We start from the raw sequence: 14,822 nt of genomic DNA, 5'->3' as shown, positions 1-14,822 counted from the left end.
GCAAGAACCGCACCACCGAGCGGCATAGAAACTAGCAGGCATGACTATAGTGGCGGTTACATGGAGCTGGATGATCATCATGAATGACAATCTGCTCGGAATGCTGTGATGTGTTTTGTTTAGGGATTGTTTGGGTGGGGTGGGATGGGATGGGGGGAGGTCGAATGAAATAGAGCTATAAGGCATTGCTGATGCCATGAAGTTCATTCACACCCAATAACCTGGCTATCAAATAAAAGGCTTTATTGATTCCAATTCACCATTTTTCCGAGGAATCAGAAAACGGCATCATACAGCATACCCTATGAGATCCACATTCTATATAGGTTAGAAAGATGGCCAATTCGATTGGCTCTTTCCTATATACATTGCTTACAAGTTACACCAAATTGCCTTATAGTTGACACAAACTATAGTATGTGCACAGCATTAACCAAAGGTGGGTAACAACTGGCGCTTGGCCAGTTCTACAGCCTTTGTGTTTCAGTAGCACAACTGATGCGGTCTGTGTCCCGAGTATCAGCGCCAAGACAGACTGCAGCAGATTAATAGTTCATTTTCAAGAAGACATGCGTGGTAATCGAGTATGAGACAACAAAGCACCTATCGGAGGCCAATGCAATTTCCGGAAACAATAATATGATTTAAAATTAAAAATAAATTAAAATAAAACATCCCAATTGTTTGTTCGACGAGAAAGAAGCTATTTTGGCATACCTACATAGCTATGTACTAAGCAAAAATGTTTATAGACAATTGAAGCTGGGTAGAAGTTTCCTTCTTTTCTATACACAGATTCAGTGATCTAGCCAGATATATTAAACGAAACCAGAGTCCACTTCTTGGTCTGGCTTCACTCAAATGCCACAGCTGAGTAAAATTTTGTGCTACCATTAACACACAGGAGCCTCAATGTCTGAGCCAACACTGACTCAAATAAGAAAACATATTCTGGCCACAGCATTACCTGAGGATTTTCAGTCTGCCAAAAAGCCATCATCGTTAGTGTCGCCTAAAGTCACTGGTCCTTCTCCTGGGTTTTCTTTTAGTCTCTGCAAACTGTTTGAACCTTTATTCTCCCATTCAGATCCAGATCCAATATATGCTCTAGAGACTAGAGTAACTTGTTCGTTATTATTGTTTTCATCATCAGGGTATTTGAATGGTTTGTGGCAGACACAAGAATATGGAAATTCATGGAACTCGCCTCTTCCTGATCTCATCTCATCTGGCTCTCCCATGAATCCTCTCTGGTATGATTTTACCTTCTTGGCAAATGTATCCCAGTCCATCTTATTCCGAGCCATGAACAAAGCACTGAGCTTTTTTGCATTTGGCCTGATGGTCCTCTTATGCCCCATGTACCTCCTTTAATCAATAGCAAGAATAAACCGATTTAATGAAGTGGAACAGTCCCAAAAGAAAGAAGAAAAAGGGTGCATATCATGAACAGAAATGTCCAAAAATAATAATAATGATAATAAATCATTGAGTTCTACATGGTCACGCATGGGAAACCATCCAGCAGAGGATTCATAGTTCCAAACAGGACTAATTTTTATACTTATCCCATACAGTGCATAATAATTACAAGATAACCTTCCCGGTGTTATGGACTTTCAAATGGTGTTTAATATGATCTTTCCTGGTGCTTTTATCTCATCTCTTATCCAACATAAACTTTCCTGCATGTTGTTACTACTAGACATACCAAAATTCAAGTGATCTACTTTATTCAGGACTCCACTACATCTCCATTCTATGTATGGTCACTTTCCCATTTGTCGTTTAGACCACATCCACCATACATAAGAGTAACAGAGAGTATTGAGGTTTGAAGTGAATATCAAATGGAGGTATTTATATGCTTCCAAGGAGCAAAGATCACCTTAAACCTCAAAACTCAAAACACTCCACCTAAAAAGAGGATTAACAAAGGATTTAACCCAGAGGAGAATCAATGAAAAACGTTGCCAGGGGCCATTTTAATTACTAGAATTGAAATAGAATGCAGCATAAATTTAAAATTTTCAATCTCATAATCTCTATCCTAAATTTTGTAGATCTTTCTCTAAAATAAACTTTAAATGACCCAAGGTTATTTTGTATAACAAAAAAGTGAGGGCAGTTGTTTAGTTAGTTTCTGTGGAGTAAATTGTCATTCCTTGGGTATGTCAATGGTGTCCTGTCCATAACTCCCTGCTTAGTTAGCTTACTGAACAAAACCAGGATTCCTGAGATGCTAAAGATTTAGATGAAAAATTATTTTCTATGCTTTTATTCTTGAAAAATTAAGATGTTTGTTCAAACTTCAACTCATAAAAGCAGTTTTAGCAAAAGAGTGTCTGGATTTATTACCTTCTTCCTGCAAGAATCTTGGCCATATTTCCGTTATTATTGGTGACAAACACATCGCTCTCATCTGAGACAATGTAATCAATGGCAGCAAGGCGAGAAGAGTAGGGAAGGAAGGGTTTGAGTTCTTCACTGGCAAGCATCTCCTTTGTATAGAAGTTTGGGAAAAGTTCTCTGAGAGGCTGCAAAGTCTCTTCTCCACCATATATTTCTCCTGATGCAACATAGAGATATGTTTCATTTCCAAAGCCAAGTGCCCGCAGCATCAAACCCACCTCATGAGGAGTCAGTGGACATTTTCCTCGCTTTCGTTCCCCCTCAGGGGTTAGATCCTGTAAGAAGAAATAAGTAAAGGGGAGTACAAAATTTGCTTCTGGTTGCAGGATATATGGTTATAATGACTATGGTTTGATCTTCATAAGCATGGCACCTCTTTGGAAAACAAATACAGGGCATATAATTTCAAACAATAACAGAATGTATATTTTATCAAGAAATTTGACTTTTATGTCATATAAAGAGTAAACTTTTGCCATCTATTTGGTTGCTTGACACGAACAAGAAATCATGGTAAAAAGACGTCACTAAGGATAGGATTCTCACAGGTAATGTTGCCCAGCGTTTCCTTATTTCACCAAGCTCATATCTCTCCTTTTCACCCCCACCATAGTAGCATCCAGAAAATGCTAGCATATCAGCTTCAAACCTGTCATGAAAATGGTTTCATATCATGAACCCAAAAAATGAAAGCATTATTTCATTTTTTTTTGTGAATTTTAAATAAGTTCTCAGTTCCATTCTCCCCTTTTTTGGTGGAAGGTACAAACCTCAAGTGAACTGCAATAAAACGATTTGTCATCTTTCGCATTCTTAATACAAGTTTCTGACCCAGTTCTTGTATGGGCTTTGTGAATCTTAAAGCATGATAATTGACCCGGCAACGCAACTTTTGCAGCTCTTCATCAATGTTATTTGCAAGCCTGTAATCAAACTTTGTCAACTGTACAACCTGCAAAATTTTCAAAGCATTAATTGCCTCATTGAAAACAAATTGGAAGGTACAAAATAAAAAATAAATACATCACTCTAGCTTGAAACCAAGTTACATCAGGGATTCAAGTGACTATAGTCATCTAAAGCTGTGTCTTGACAGTTTTAGTGGATCAGAGGCAGTATCATTTAATAAAGTATCTCTATTTTCCAAAACTCAAAGAGGCAAGTCAAGGAGTGTACAAAATTTAATAGAATAAAAAAGCATAAATCACACAAATGAACCACATCTCCTTACACGTCTCCTCAAGAGTATTGGCAGAACTTGATCCAGATAATATTCAGGAGTGGATTTCCTTGGTACACGCATGGTGTATGGAGGTTTTTCCATTGATCTCATGACTTTATCTGGAACTCTTTTAACAATAGTCACGTCCTTTGCAAGGGAAGAAATGAACCAATCAACATCAAAAATGTTGACAAAGTCACTGCATCGTAAATAACAGAACTCAAGTGAGAGAATGATCATATGGTTAATTCTCATTATTGCAACCAAGTTAAATGTCACTATGACTAAGTTGATAGAATCTCAACTCACCTATCATCTTTCCAGAAGGAATGATGATCCAACTCTGGTACAACTAATGTAGCATTAAGAATCCGAGCAACTACTACAGCCTCGGTTATCTGAGTGCAGGAAATGGATTGTAAATTCCATGCAAAAAGGATAAACAAGTAAATAACTGAAACAAGTTTATAATATGTTTATGAAGTTGACACGGCAACAGCATATCCTTCCACTATATATGTTTTAATGAACATGTAGCAGCTACAGAAGAATCTTTATACTTACTCCTGTTCTTTGTTGGTTCAGCCCTCCACTTGCTGCAATAAGCAAATAGCCATTTGACGACTTCTCGCGTACAGCAGCTAGATTTATTCATAGCATTGTGAGTAGGATTGATATCCAAATATATCATATTAGTTTGCTGAAAATAGAAGAATAAAGTGAACTGGCTCTCTAGACATTGGTAGTTCAGAATAACACAACAAATGATACAGAACAGGAAATACTTAAAAATTGGCTCTCCTACGAAAAGATAATCTGTTCAAACTTCAATAATCCACCCTCTGATATAATCTTTCCTAACACCTCAAATTGATGCAGTGGCAGCATGCTAGACACACATTTGCTAAAGCAAAAATGCATCAGCAAGGTTCAGTTGAGTGATTACAGGGATATATTTCATAAAGAACACACAGAAAAAGAAAAGAATTTCAAACCAAGAAAAGATTTCCCATAAAGAACAAAACTTTAAAGAGTGCTAAAGCGATTGCTCAATATATACACATGGTACATAAGTGGTAAAGTGCATAATGGTTCAACTTCTGGAGAAAATTCGTCCTTGGAAAAATGCTCAACTCATTTATTAAATCATAGAAGATAAGTACTGCCCTTACCCTGGGCCAACATAACACAAACCCATGCAAGTACCAACCTTTCATTCCATTTGGCAACATGAGTGATCTAAATGAAGCTATTTTGTACAATACAAACTTAACTATAAAAAAGCAGAAAACCCACTAAGAACATTAAACCATTTGAGTGAGATCAACAGCAGGAAAAGATTACATTCAAATGCCCTTGTGTAAAAACAGAACCTTACAAAGAAATTCAAGGAAATGAAGGTAGAATAATATATACAATAAAAAGAAAAAGCAACTGCAACAAATAAGCAGTAACACGTTCATGTTTTCCATTCCTCTTCCAAGATTCTTGGATGGGAAATCCACAATGCAAAAATCCTCACAGTTGAGACCTTGGAAGCTACATATGCCGATGTCATATATGTTGACATCTGTAGCAACAATCTTTGCAAACTCAAGTAAAATGACAACACTAATTAGAGTAATGGATATAACTACTATAGTGTCACATGTAGGACAGCAGTTTCAGCACCAGTAATCTAATTCAGAATGTAATTGCCAGAAGTGCAGGGCATTCCTCTACCCATTGGTTACTGTTCTACAATGAGATGCCAAAAAAAAAAAAATTAATTAACAAAGAAAATAAGAGTGTTAGTTTTAATTGAACGAAGTGCCAAATCTTCAGTAGTGCAAACAACATACAAGAATAGCATATACAGTCATAAAACAAATGATAGCAAAGATAATAGCCATTGTCAATATATCAAAAATTGAGAAAATACATGCCAAAATTCTTTGAAAGAAAATAAAGGCACTGCTAAATTAACTTACAAGCAAAATGACGGCCTTTTTTACTGCATCCATAGTAGAACTTTGAAGACTCTGATTTCCAAATATTAATTGATGCACGACGACCCATATCCTACAATGTGCAAATCAAACTTACTCTATGAATATAGAAGTCAAAGCAAGCATATTTCAACTTTTTATGCATATAAAGAGGTAGAGATGAATGTGAAAACATGTACAAAAACATATCAACTCAGCAGAAAAGAAAGATTACAAGTTCACGTTATTTTAAAGAATCATTCTCTTCTCATCAATGAATAACGGGTGGAGGACTTGAACCCAAGACCCCTGGCAAACCTAAGTTAGTATACCATGTTGAGTAACTAATTTTCCTAAAAGCTTAAACTGGTTTGTTTTGGGCCAACAATATATATCATGACCCAACACTATTGGTTTCCTAGGGGACTAGTCACAGCAAAAGCACATGATGCACCCATCATAAAGAAAAGTCATCAACTAAGAGTATTTCACTTCCAATTGGTTCTAAAATTGATTTTACTGTTCTCCTTATTGAAAAGCAGTGACCACAATAAACCCAAAAGCTATCAGGTATCAAACAGCAACAACAGGGGTAACAATTACACAGTGTGTAAGATATTTTTATCATGGATTATTGGTAGGAATTTTCTTGTTGAGATCCAAGTACAAGTTTCATTCACCCTGCTTCATCATCATCCCCTTCAAGAGGTGGAGAGAAAAAAGTCTCCTACCACAAATACTAACCCTCCTCAAAACCTCAATTAATCATTCATATTGGCAACAAGTTAAACAGACAATTTTGTTCCATTGCCTAAGAAGATTATTTCAATCCATAGATAGAACAAGGCCAGGGGGCTGGTTCACTTAAGCTTGTTCCCTATTAACGAGTTTTAGCAGCCAGTTGCAATCACTACCCTTCACCTATTCTTGAACACTTTTGACTATAAGGGCATGATTGTGAAGCAAACTCTCCGAAACCCAGTTGTGGTCAACCAAAATCAACCATCCCTTCCAAAAATGAGAGTGGTCACCAGTTCATCCATGCATCAGTCAGGAAATTGCAAAGTCGAACATTGCTTGTGAAAATTTTGCTTTTGTTGATTTTGGTAAAATGAATAAATGAAAAACATGGTTAAAACAAAAAGGTTTCCTTTCCAATTTCCTTGTCCATGGAACTACGAATTGAACTCCTCAAAACGCAAAATTCTCTCAAAGATTTGGTTCCAAAAGCAGAAGGCAATAAAATTTTCCAATCAATAAATTTTTTTTTTTCCAATTTTCTGAAATTGCCCCAACTAAGGACGTTTTCGCCATCTTAAGGACAATGATGAAAAAGCGAGACCACAAACAACCGATCACATCCATACAGATACAGAAACAATCTCTTCAAACCTATGCTTCCAAACTCCAAGCCAAATCCAATTGCATAAAAACAGCAACATTTCACCCCGAAACTCTAGGGAGACAAACTAGAGAGAGAGAGAGAGAGAGAAAGAAGAGAGTTCTCAAAAGGCTAAAAAGTAAAAATAAAGATTACCAGTTTGGAGTATAAACTCCGCTTGACCAAGCGCTGCGAGTACCATTCAAGATCAGAAGCCACATGTCCAGTGAAGAGCGAAATCAAACCCAAACAAAACAACATCAAACCGCAGATGATCGACCACGAGATCGGCCTCTTCTGTGATCTCCAGCACACATGCTTATGCTGCTGCTCCAAAGCCAACTTCGCCGAAAATGTGCTGTACCTCCAAGCCTTGGCTATGCCCATTTCTCCGCAACCACCTCCACCTCCACCCCCACCCATCTCATTGCATTTTCTTCACAAGAGCCAATGCCTCAACTGCTATAAATTCCCACATTCAAGGTCAGACACTCTGAAACCCTAATTTAGGGTTTTAATTTGGCCAGGTGAAAAAGCTCAGAGCCTCCATACCCAGACGCGCTTGAGTATTTGTAGGGGTGTTTTTTTTTTTTTCCTACAGGGGGAGAGAGATGCTTTTCGAATTTTTCCCTGTTTTTTTCTTTTAATAACCTGAGATTTGTTTTTTAAAAACAGAAAACACAACGTTGATTTTGAAAATTAAGAAAATGTTGCGAAGATACATGCCTTTTTACCGGTTTCCAGTGAGGCGAACGTGTAACTACCCTAACGGCGAGCTACAGCCGATTCCGTTAATGGCAACCTGGAAAATCCTGATTTCTTCGAGGCTAAATATGGAATTTCACTTCCACGCTTTTGCATGAGTAATTGAAGGTGGTTAATGGTTGATAGTAAATTTAATTAAGCCGGCCTCCTGTCCTAGCTGTCGTACAACTCCCAAATCAGCCAATCAAATACTTCCACGTACTACATTCACGGTTGATATTTTAATCTTCTTGAGTCTGACCGCTGAGATTCAGCTTCATCTGATGACTTAAAATTTGGAAAATTTATTAATAAAAATTTTCAAGTTAATTAAGAGAAGATGACAGTGACTAAAATGGAAAATTCCATGGGACCCACTAAGATTAGTTCTACTAATTTTGGCATTTGTTTTGATAAAGATGTTAATCATTACCACAAGACAAAGTTGATGTTTAAAGAAGCGAATTTTTTTATTCTATATTTATTTATTTTTTAAATAAATATTTTTATTATAAAAAAAATTATATTAAATTTTATTATCTTTTAAACCAAAATATTTATTATTAGCTCCTTTTCATAATAAATCTATAAAAAAAATTCTACTAGTTGATTTATTGGAATTATATTTAATTAAACATTTATATTAAAAATGAATTTATTTTAAAATAATATCCTTTATTTTTTGTAGCCTTAGACTTTAGTTATATAATATTTTTCAATTTGCAGCCTTAGCCTTTATTTCTTTATATTAAGTTTGACTTTTGATAGAACAAAAGAAGCACCTATAAAATGCCTTCTTCTTCTTCTTTTTTCAATTTTCCATTTTTTTCAAATATTTTTCACCTTTAAATGATTTATAAATTATTTCTAAATATTAATTAACCATTTTTCATAATAAATTATTTAAAATCAAATTTATATTTATAATTAAATAAATCTAACCCTCGTCTGTTTGAAAATGATCAAATATATGTTCATCGACTTTTGAGTCTAAATTCATAGATTTGTTGTTTTTGAACCTTCGTCCAATCTAACGCTCCAAATGCTTTTACGTATATTAGAATTATTTAGGTAAATGTATTAATAGGATATAGGGTCGAGTATAAAGCGTGATCTTAAAGTTCTAATAAAATGTAAAAGAATAATAAATGACTTGAAAATCAATATCAAAATCTAAGTTTAAATCATAATCATAACAATTAATTTCAAGACAAAATATTATAAATATACCCATCACATCCTCTAAAAAGGATAATAATGAAATATGTAACAATGACTTTCCTTCTTATTTCCATATCTCAATTAAAGAATTATTTTCAGTCTTAAGTATGCATGATGCATTAAGTGTTAGCAACATTCTATAAATTCTCAAAATAAATTGAACATGACATAGGATGTGTCAACAACTTAATTGAATATTAGGACACTAATGTATGAATTTTCAAAATAATACATTCAAATATATTTGTAATTGGAAAAGCCATTTAAGGGCATGTTGATAAGACAAGGACTAGTTAGATAAGAACTAAAATAAATGCAAGGCTATGCCAACATGCCCTACTTACCATGCCAAGCCAGTCAGAGGCAGAGCTGCTTCCATAAATTTGGACTTCTGATTTACAACTCCTATCTTCTTTCTCTTTATCACTACCAACCAATTTCTATCATTCAAAAAGTTTAAAACTTTTCTTAATGCTTATATATATATATATATATATGTTTGGTTCTGAAAAATGTAAAAAAAAAAAAAAAATAGAGAGAAAAAATAAAAGGAAAGAAAAAAAAATTAAAATCAATAAATTATTTTATATGTTATTTCAAACTTATTTTAATTATTTTTTTATATATAAAAATAAAATGATTTTAAAATGTATAAATTTCTAACTAATTTTAATTATATTTTATTTTCTTTCGTATTTTTCATATTGAAACCAAACATAAAAAAATTATTTTTCCTAATATTTTTTTTTCTTTTCCTTAGCACTTTTCAAGAATCAAACATAACCTACATTTTTAAAATATAGAAATCATTTTATTTTTTTCAAAAGTAAGTTTTGTTATATTATAAATTACCAATGTATTTTTTTTCATTTTATATTTAAATGTAATTCTCTTTAAAAATATTTTCACTATTATTAACAAAAATGCTATAGAGTTTTATCCTAATCATACTCCAATAGACTTTGGTACTTCTTAAACTCATTCTATAATATCATCTATAGAGTTGAGAGAAATTTATACATATATAGTATCAGATTCAGTGTCATGAATTTTTTCTCTTATTCGATATGAATTGAGTTAAGGATTGATTTTGATATCATTTGTAATGATAAACTCCACTCCTAGTCGTGTAAATATTGTCCGTTTTTAACCTAAAAAGCTTTCATGACTTTAAAATTATCTATATAAAGTTAAGAGAAGTTTATACATATATCATACTAAAGACTTTTTTCCCTATCCAATATGAAATATCACACAATCATCATTCTATCTATTCATTTAATCGTTAACGCATATAAGAAAAAAACTACGAAAAAAGAAACGAATATAATACAAAAACCAGACAAAGAAGAAGGAGAGCGATATATAGTGGTTCCCACCATTAATAAATCACACAATTAATATCACATGCAAGGAGAAGTGAGTGGAATGAGATTCCAAAATGGGTCATTTTCTTTAGATTCAAACATAGGCTAAAGACTTTTCCTTGTTGGAAGTCAAGTGATTGGACACAAGCCAGTGGTCCTTATAATTTGAATTTTCTAGTAGTTAGTGTGTAATGTTATGTAGATGGCTCTAAAATAGGCTACTTAAAATGAAATCCTTGTTGATGGATACTTGCCCATGTTAGGTCTCATGACCCACCCACACTAACATCTAAAGGCCATGGTCCCTAGCTTTTAAAGATGTTTGAGTTGATGTTATGTTAAAAGCATTAAAAAAATATCAAAATTTGATAGGAAAATAAAAGCTTGGTTTCATTGAGACCAAGTGAATGTACTCTAGTAAAATATAAGCTAGTACTATAATTTGGGATTGTGTTTTTTGATACAAAAATTTAATTTCCCTCTAATTCTTTACCAATGACCGGAAAATTATTATACCTCAATTTTTATAGTAAGAATTTGATGTGGATAGTGTTTGTTCCCTCAAATAGGGGAAATTCAAGACAAAGACAAAATCAAAATTTGTCCACCATCTAAATCCATGACAATCAAGACAACCTAACTTTTATCATGTTTGGACCATTTGGATTATTCTTTGAGAAATCAATTTTTTTTTAAGTTTAATAAAAAAAAAGACTAATTTTATTCAAAAAGCTTATAGCCTTAAAAAATTAATATAAAATTAAGAAATTATTATTTTCTTATGGAAACTAGATTTTAACTTATGGAATTTTTTTCATATTTATTATATTACCTATATTACCCTTTAAAATTATTAAATTAACTTCATTTTCATTTGTCAATTACACCAAAAAATAAAAATCATGGTCCAAAAAGTATTTATTCTCCCTTATAAACATAAGTCTCGTACTCACATACCTCCAATTTAACCTAAGGTGGGGCACACAAGTCCCCATCATTCCTACTTTAGACAAAACAACCATTAAAACAATTTTGTCGCATTTTGTAATGATCCACATCAAATATTTTATATATTGTATGCTCTAGGTCCAAAGGAATCATTACGACTTTAAAAATCATCTTCGAGGTTAAGAAAAAAATTTCATAGGATTGTCAAACCAAATGGATAGATACATCCTCACAAGATTAAACAGACCTTATTTCGGGATCGAAGATCGATTTTGATATCATTTATAATGGTTTGCATCTAACCATATAGACATTATTCGTTTAAGTTTCAAATGACTCTCATGATTTTAAAATGCATTTATAAGATTAAGAGAAGTACATATTTACATAGCAATATACGCTTTCTTCTAAATCTGATATGAAACATCACATATTTTCCAAACACTTAATTCAAAAAATAATGGTAGGATTTTAGTATTTTACTATTAAATCCCCACCATTTCTCCTAGAATGAATAAATTTATCATTTTTTTTTTGTCATTACTTTTATTTTGTATCAATGACAAAGCCTAGGGAAATGTAAAATGACCTTTTAAGGCTTATAAAGTAAGATTGAGGGTGAAATTTTAAAACGGCGTTATCGCAGGAGTTGCTGGGTTGTTTTCACAGATCAAGAGACGTCTCCAACAGATGATAGTTTGAGGGATTGATTCCTTCCTTAAAAGATGCAAAATGTGACTTTTGGGAAGCCAAAAAAAATGGACCCATCTCGATTGTTACGTCTAATTAGCGCACCCATTTCTCAATTGTCATTAAATTACAAGAATTCCCCTTTATTATAATAGGGTGGTGGTACTGGTATCTTTGGTCACTTGACACGTGACTTCCACGTGACAACTTATATTACCTCGTTTTTTTTTTTTTTTTTTGGATTTATCCATAATTAAATGATGACATGACACCCCTCTGATCTATGGAGATAATATCAGAGCCGTACGACCAGTGGAAGCCTTTTGCCTTTGAATTAATTAGTGCTGATAGTGATGAGTAATGAGAATTTAAGTTTGGTACCATCACTGATAAGCTACGTGTCTGGCGAAGCAGGCGGCATCAAATGGGTTGACCCCCTGAATTCCAGAGTAAAATGACAGGGTGAAAGCTGATTTTCTGGTCAACCAAATGGAAAAGCAACAAAGTGGTGAGTAAAATAAAATGGAGGGAAAGGAAAAATTAAAAAAATATAAAGTATAATGGGGATAGAAGAGTATTGAAAGATGGGATTGGAAAGGGATAAAGTGGGTTTTGGAGTATGATGAGTTTTGACCAAATGGAATTAACTTTTAGGTTGGATTGGATGATGATAGATATAATAGAGACGAAAGACGTTGAAATGATTGCCCGCCTACTGCCCAAGCAAACTTAATGGTCAGTGTTTGGGCTCGTGGGTGTTGTTAATTCGGGGATGGATGTTATTGTAATGGGATTTTAGAGACATGGGCCAAGTGGGTGCCGTTGGGATCTGGCAATGGCCCTGGTTGGGAGACCAAAATCTACCCTATCAAGCTAGGCCTTAATTCAAGTGGGGTGCAATGTTCAATAGCGATCTTTGTATCCATTTGTTCAACAATGAGAGGTAGGTATTTAGAACCACATGACATCAATTGGTCGTTGAGACATAATACGATTGACTACAAAGAAAAAATTAAAATCGTGAAAGGATTTTGAATGAACCACCGGCCACCATGCTAGAGTTGGTAACGAAATTTTGAGAGTTGTAGTGAAGAAAGGTGGTGCATTCATGCTGATAGTTTGTTTGATTAAAGTAGAAGAGTGAATGAACTAAATTATTACTCATATCAGTCTCTGTTGTAGATTGGAGTAGATCAGCTTAATTATTGTTTACGGGATGCAATGCAGGCTACTGTCAGTGGTAGCTAGGCCTTTTAATGTGAACGGCTCGACCGCTCGCAAATAAGGCCCACTACCTAGAAATAGTTGGGCTGGCCGATCAAGTGGTCCATTATATATTTTATTGATATTATTTTGTTATTACAAATAAAATATATTTTTTAAAATATTTTCTTTTAAATTATGTTTGTTTCCAGAAATTTTGAAGAAAAATGGAAGAGAAATAAATAAAAGGAAAGAAAAAGTGAAAAAGGCAAAAAATAGACTTAAAAGTTAATATTTTTTTATACAAAGATCAAATAATTTAAAAATAAATAAATTTATTACCAATTTTAATTATATTTTACTTTCCAACTTATTTTTCATAATAAAATCAAATAAAAAAACTTAAACATATTCTTAGAGCGTGTTTGATAATAAATTTAGGAATTATTTTTAATCTTTTTAATATTTGAAATTTTTTATCTAATGGTATTTGTTTTTTTGTTTACTTAATTATAAATAGAACTTAAAACTATAGTGTTAACTTAAAACTAAATAATGTTTAATAGTGTTAAGTATTAAGTTATTTGTTTTTGTAAGATTTTATTTTTATTAAATACTAAAAAGTAAAGAAAAGCAAACATGTTACTTTTTTCATTTCGAGAAAATAAAATATTTTAGATTTTTATATATATATTTTTTTTACAATAAGTCATAAATAAATAAAAAACAATGTAAAGTCTATAAGCAAATTATTTTCAACAAAAAATTAAAAAAACAAACACCTCTTAGAAATACTAGAAACACTTCCTAAAACCATTGCTAAGTGTGCTCTAAGTCGAGTTATGAAAAATGACCAGCAAATTTTTAAAAATAATATCATCAATATGAATTGGACTATTAAAATTTGATTTTTGTTTTATCCACTAGCCAAAAATTGGGGGTAACATACCTCTGCAGTGTTATAGACCCTTTGTGGGCAATGAATATGAATTCAAGCCCAACATAACCCATTCATTCTTTCAAATGGAAAATGAAACCCATAACATGGTTTGGGCATCACTTCCATTTGGGGCCTACTTGGGCCCAACAAAACCCAATACCGCTTTCACTCAGCCCATCAAATAGCCTACTTGGGCCCAATAACATACCTCTGCAGTGTTATAGACCCTTTGTGGGCAATGAATATGAATTCAAGCCCAACATAACCCATTCATTCTTTCAAATGGAAAATGAAACCCACAACATGGTTTGGGCATCACTTCCATTTGGGGCCTACTTGGGCCCAATAAAACCCAATACCGCTTCCACTCAGCCCATCAAAATGCCACGTGGTAGGAAATAAGAGGTGCACCAATGCACCATTGGGTAACAAAGTGTGCTACCCACATGGGTGAAAGTGAAATCCATTGATTAAATTAATGTTGGTGTGTATACGCATCATCTAGTTTTCACATGACGTCATCATCCCTCATCCAAGGGCTGTAGGAGATCCATATCTAGGCTTTGATTTCAACTTTAAGATGTGTTAAAAGTGGTTCATCTTCCTTTCTTGCAGAAATGGAGTACTAGGTTCTGAAGACATTCTTTAAGTATGGACCTTGTTTTTCTTATGCTACCTCCCAAACTTCCATCTTCCCATTTATTTTTTATTTTTTATTTTTTTTTAA

The 14,822-nt window shown here is 33.4% G+C and overlaps 1 protein-coding gene across 1 annotated transcript; it reads right to left on the bottom strand.

Moving 5' to 3' along the window:
- Positions 1–622: 622 nt before the first annotated feature.
- LOC100260861 (O-fucosyltransferase 29) lies at positions 623–7,653 on the bottom strand. Its single transcript, XM_002267149.5, has 9 exons — positions 7,139–7,653; positions 5,605–5,695; positions 4,199–4,275; positions 3,944–4,032; positions 3,644–3,833; positions 3,183–3,364; positions 2,959–3,061; positions 2,359–2,687; positions 623–1,368 (listed from the first exon to the last, which is right to left on the bottom strand). The coding sequence occupies exons 1-9, from the start codon at positions 7,403–7,405 to the stop codon at positions 978–980; spliced, it is 1,719 nt and encodes a 572-aa protein (XP_002267185.3). The 5' UTR covers positions 7,406–7,653; the 3' UTR covers positions 623–977.
- Between the last annotated feature and the right edge of the window lie 7,169 nt (positions 7,654–14,822).

Source organism: Vitis vinifera, chromosome 2 (genome assembly GCF_030704535.1).
Source record: "Vitis vinifera cultivar Pinot Noir 40024 chromosome 2, ASM3070453v1".
In the NCBI taxonomy this organism is placed as follows: domain Eukaryota; kingdom Viridiplantae; phylum Streptophyta; class Magnoliopsida; order Vitales; family Vitaceae; genus Vitis; species Vitis vinifera.
Note: the sequence above shows the minus strand (reverse complement) of the source record. Positions and strands in the feature narration are given on the sequence as shown.

What these genes read in the sequence shown, in the direction of transcription:
- LOC100260861 (XM_002267149.5), bottom strand. Translation starts at nt 7,405, where the DNA reads ATGGGTGGGGGTGGAGGTGGAGGTGGTTGCGGAGAAATGGGCATAGCC. An exon ending in TGAACCAACAAAGAACAGGA is followed by an intron (nt 4,033 to 4,198) that starts GTAAGTATAAAG and finishes TCCTGCACTCAG; the next exon opens with ATAACCGAGGCTGTAGTAGT. An exon ending in TTTATTGCAGTTCACTTGAG is followed by an intron (nt 3,062 to 3,182) that starts GTTTGTACCTTC and finishes TTTTCATGACAG; the next exon opens with GTTTGAAGCTGATATGCTAG.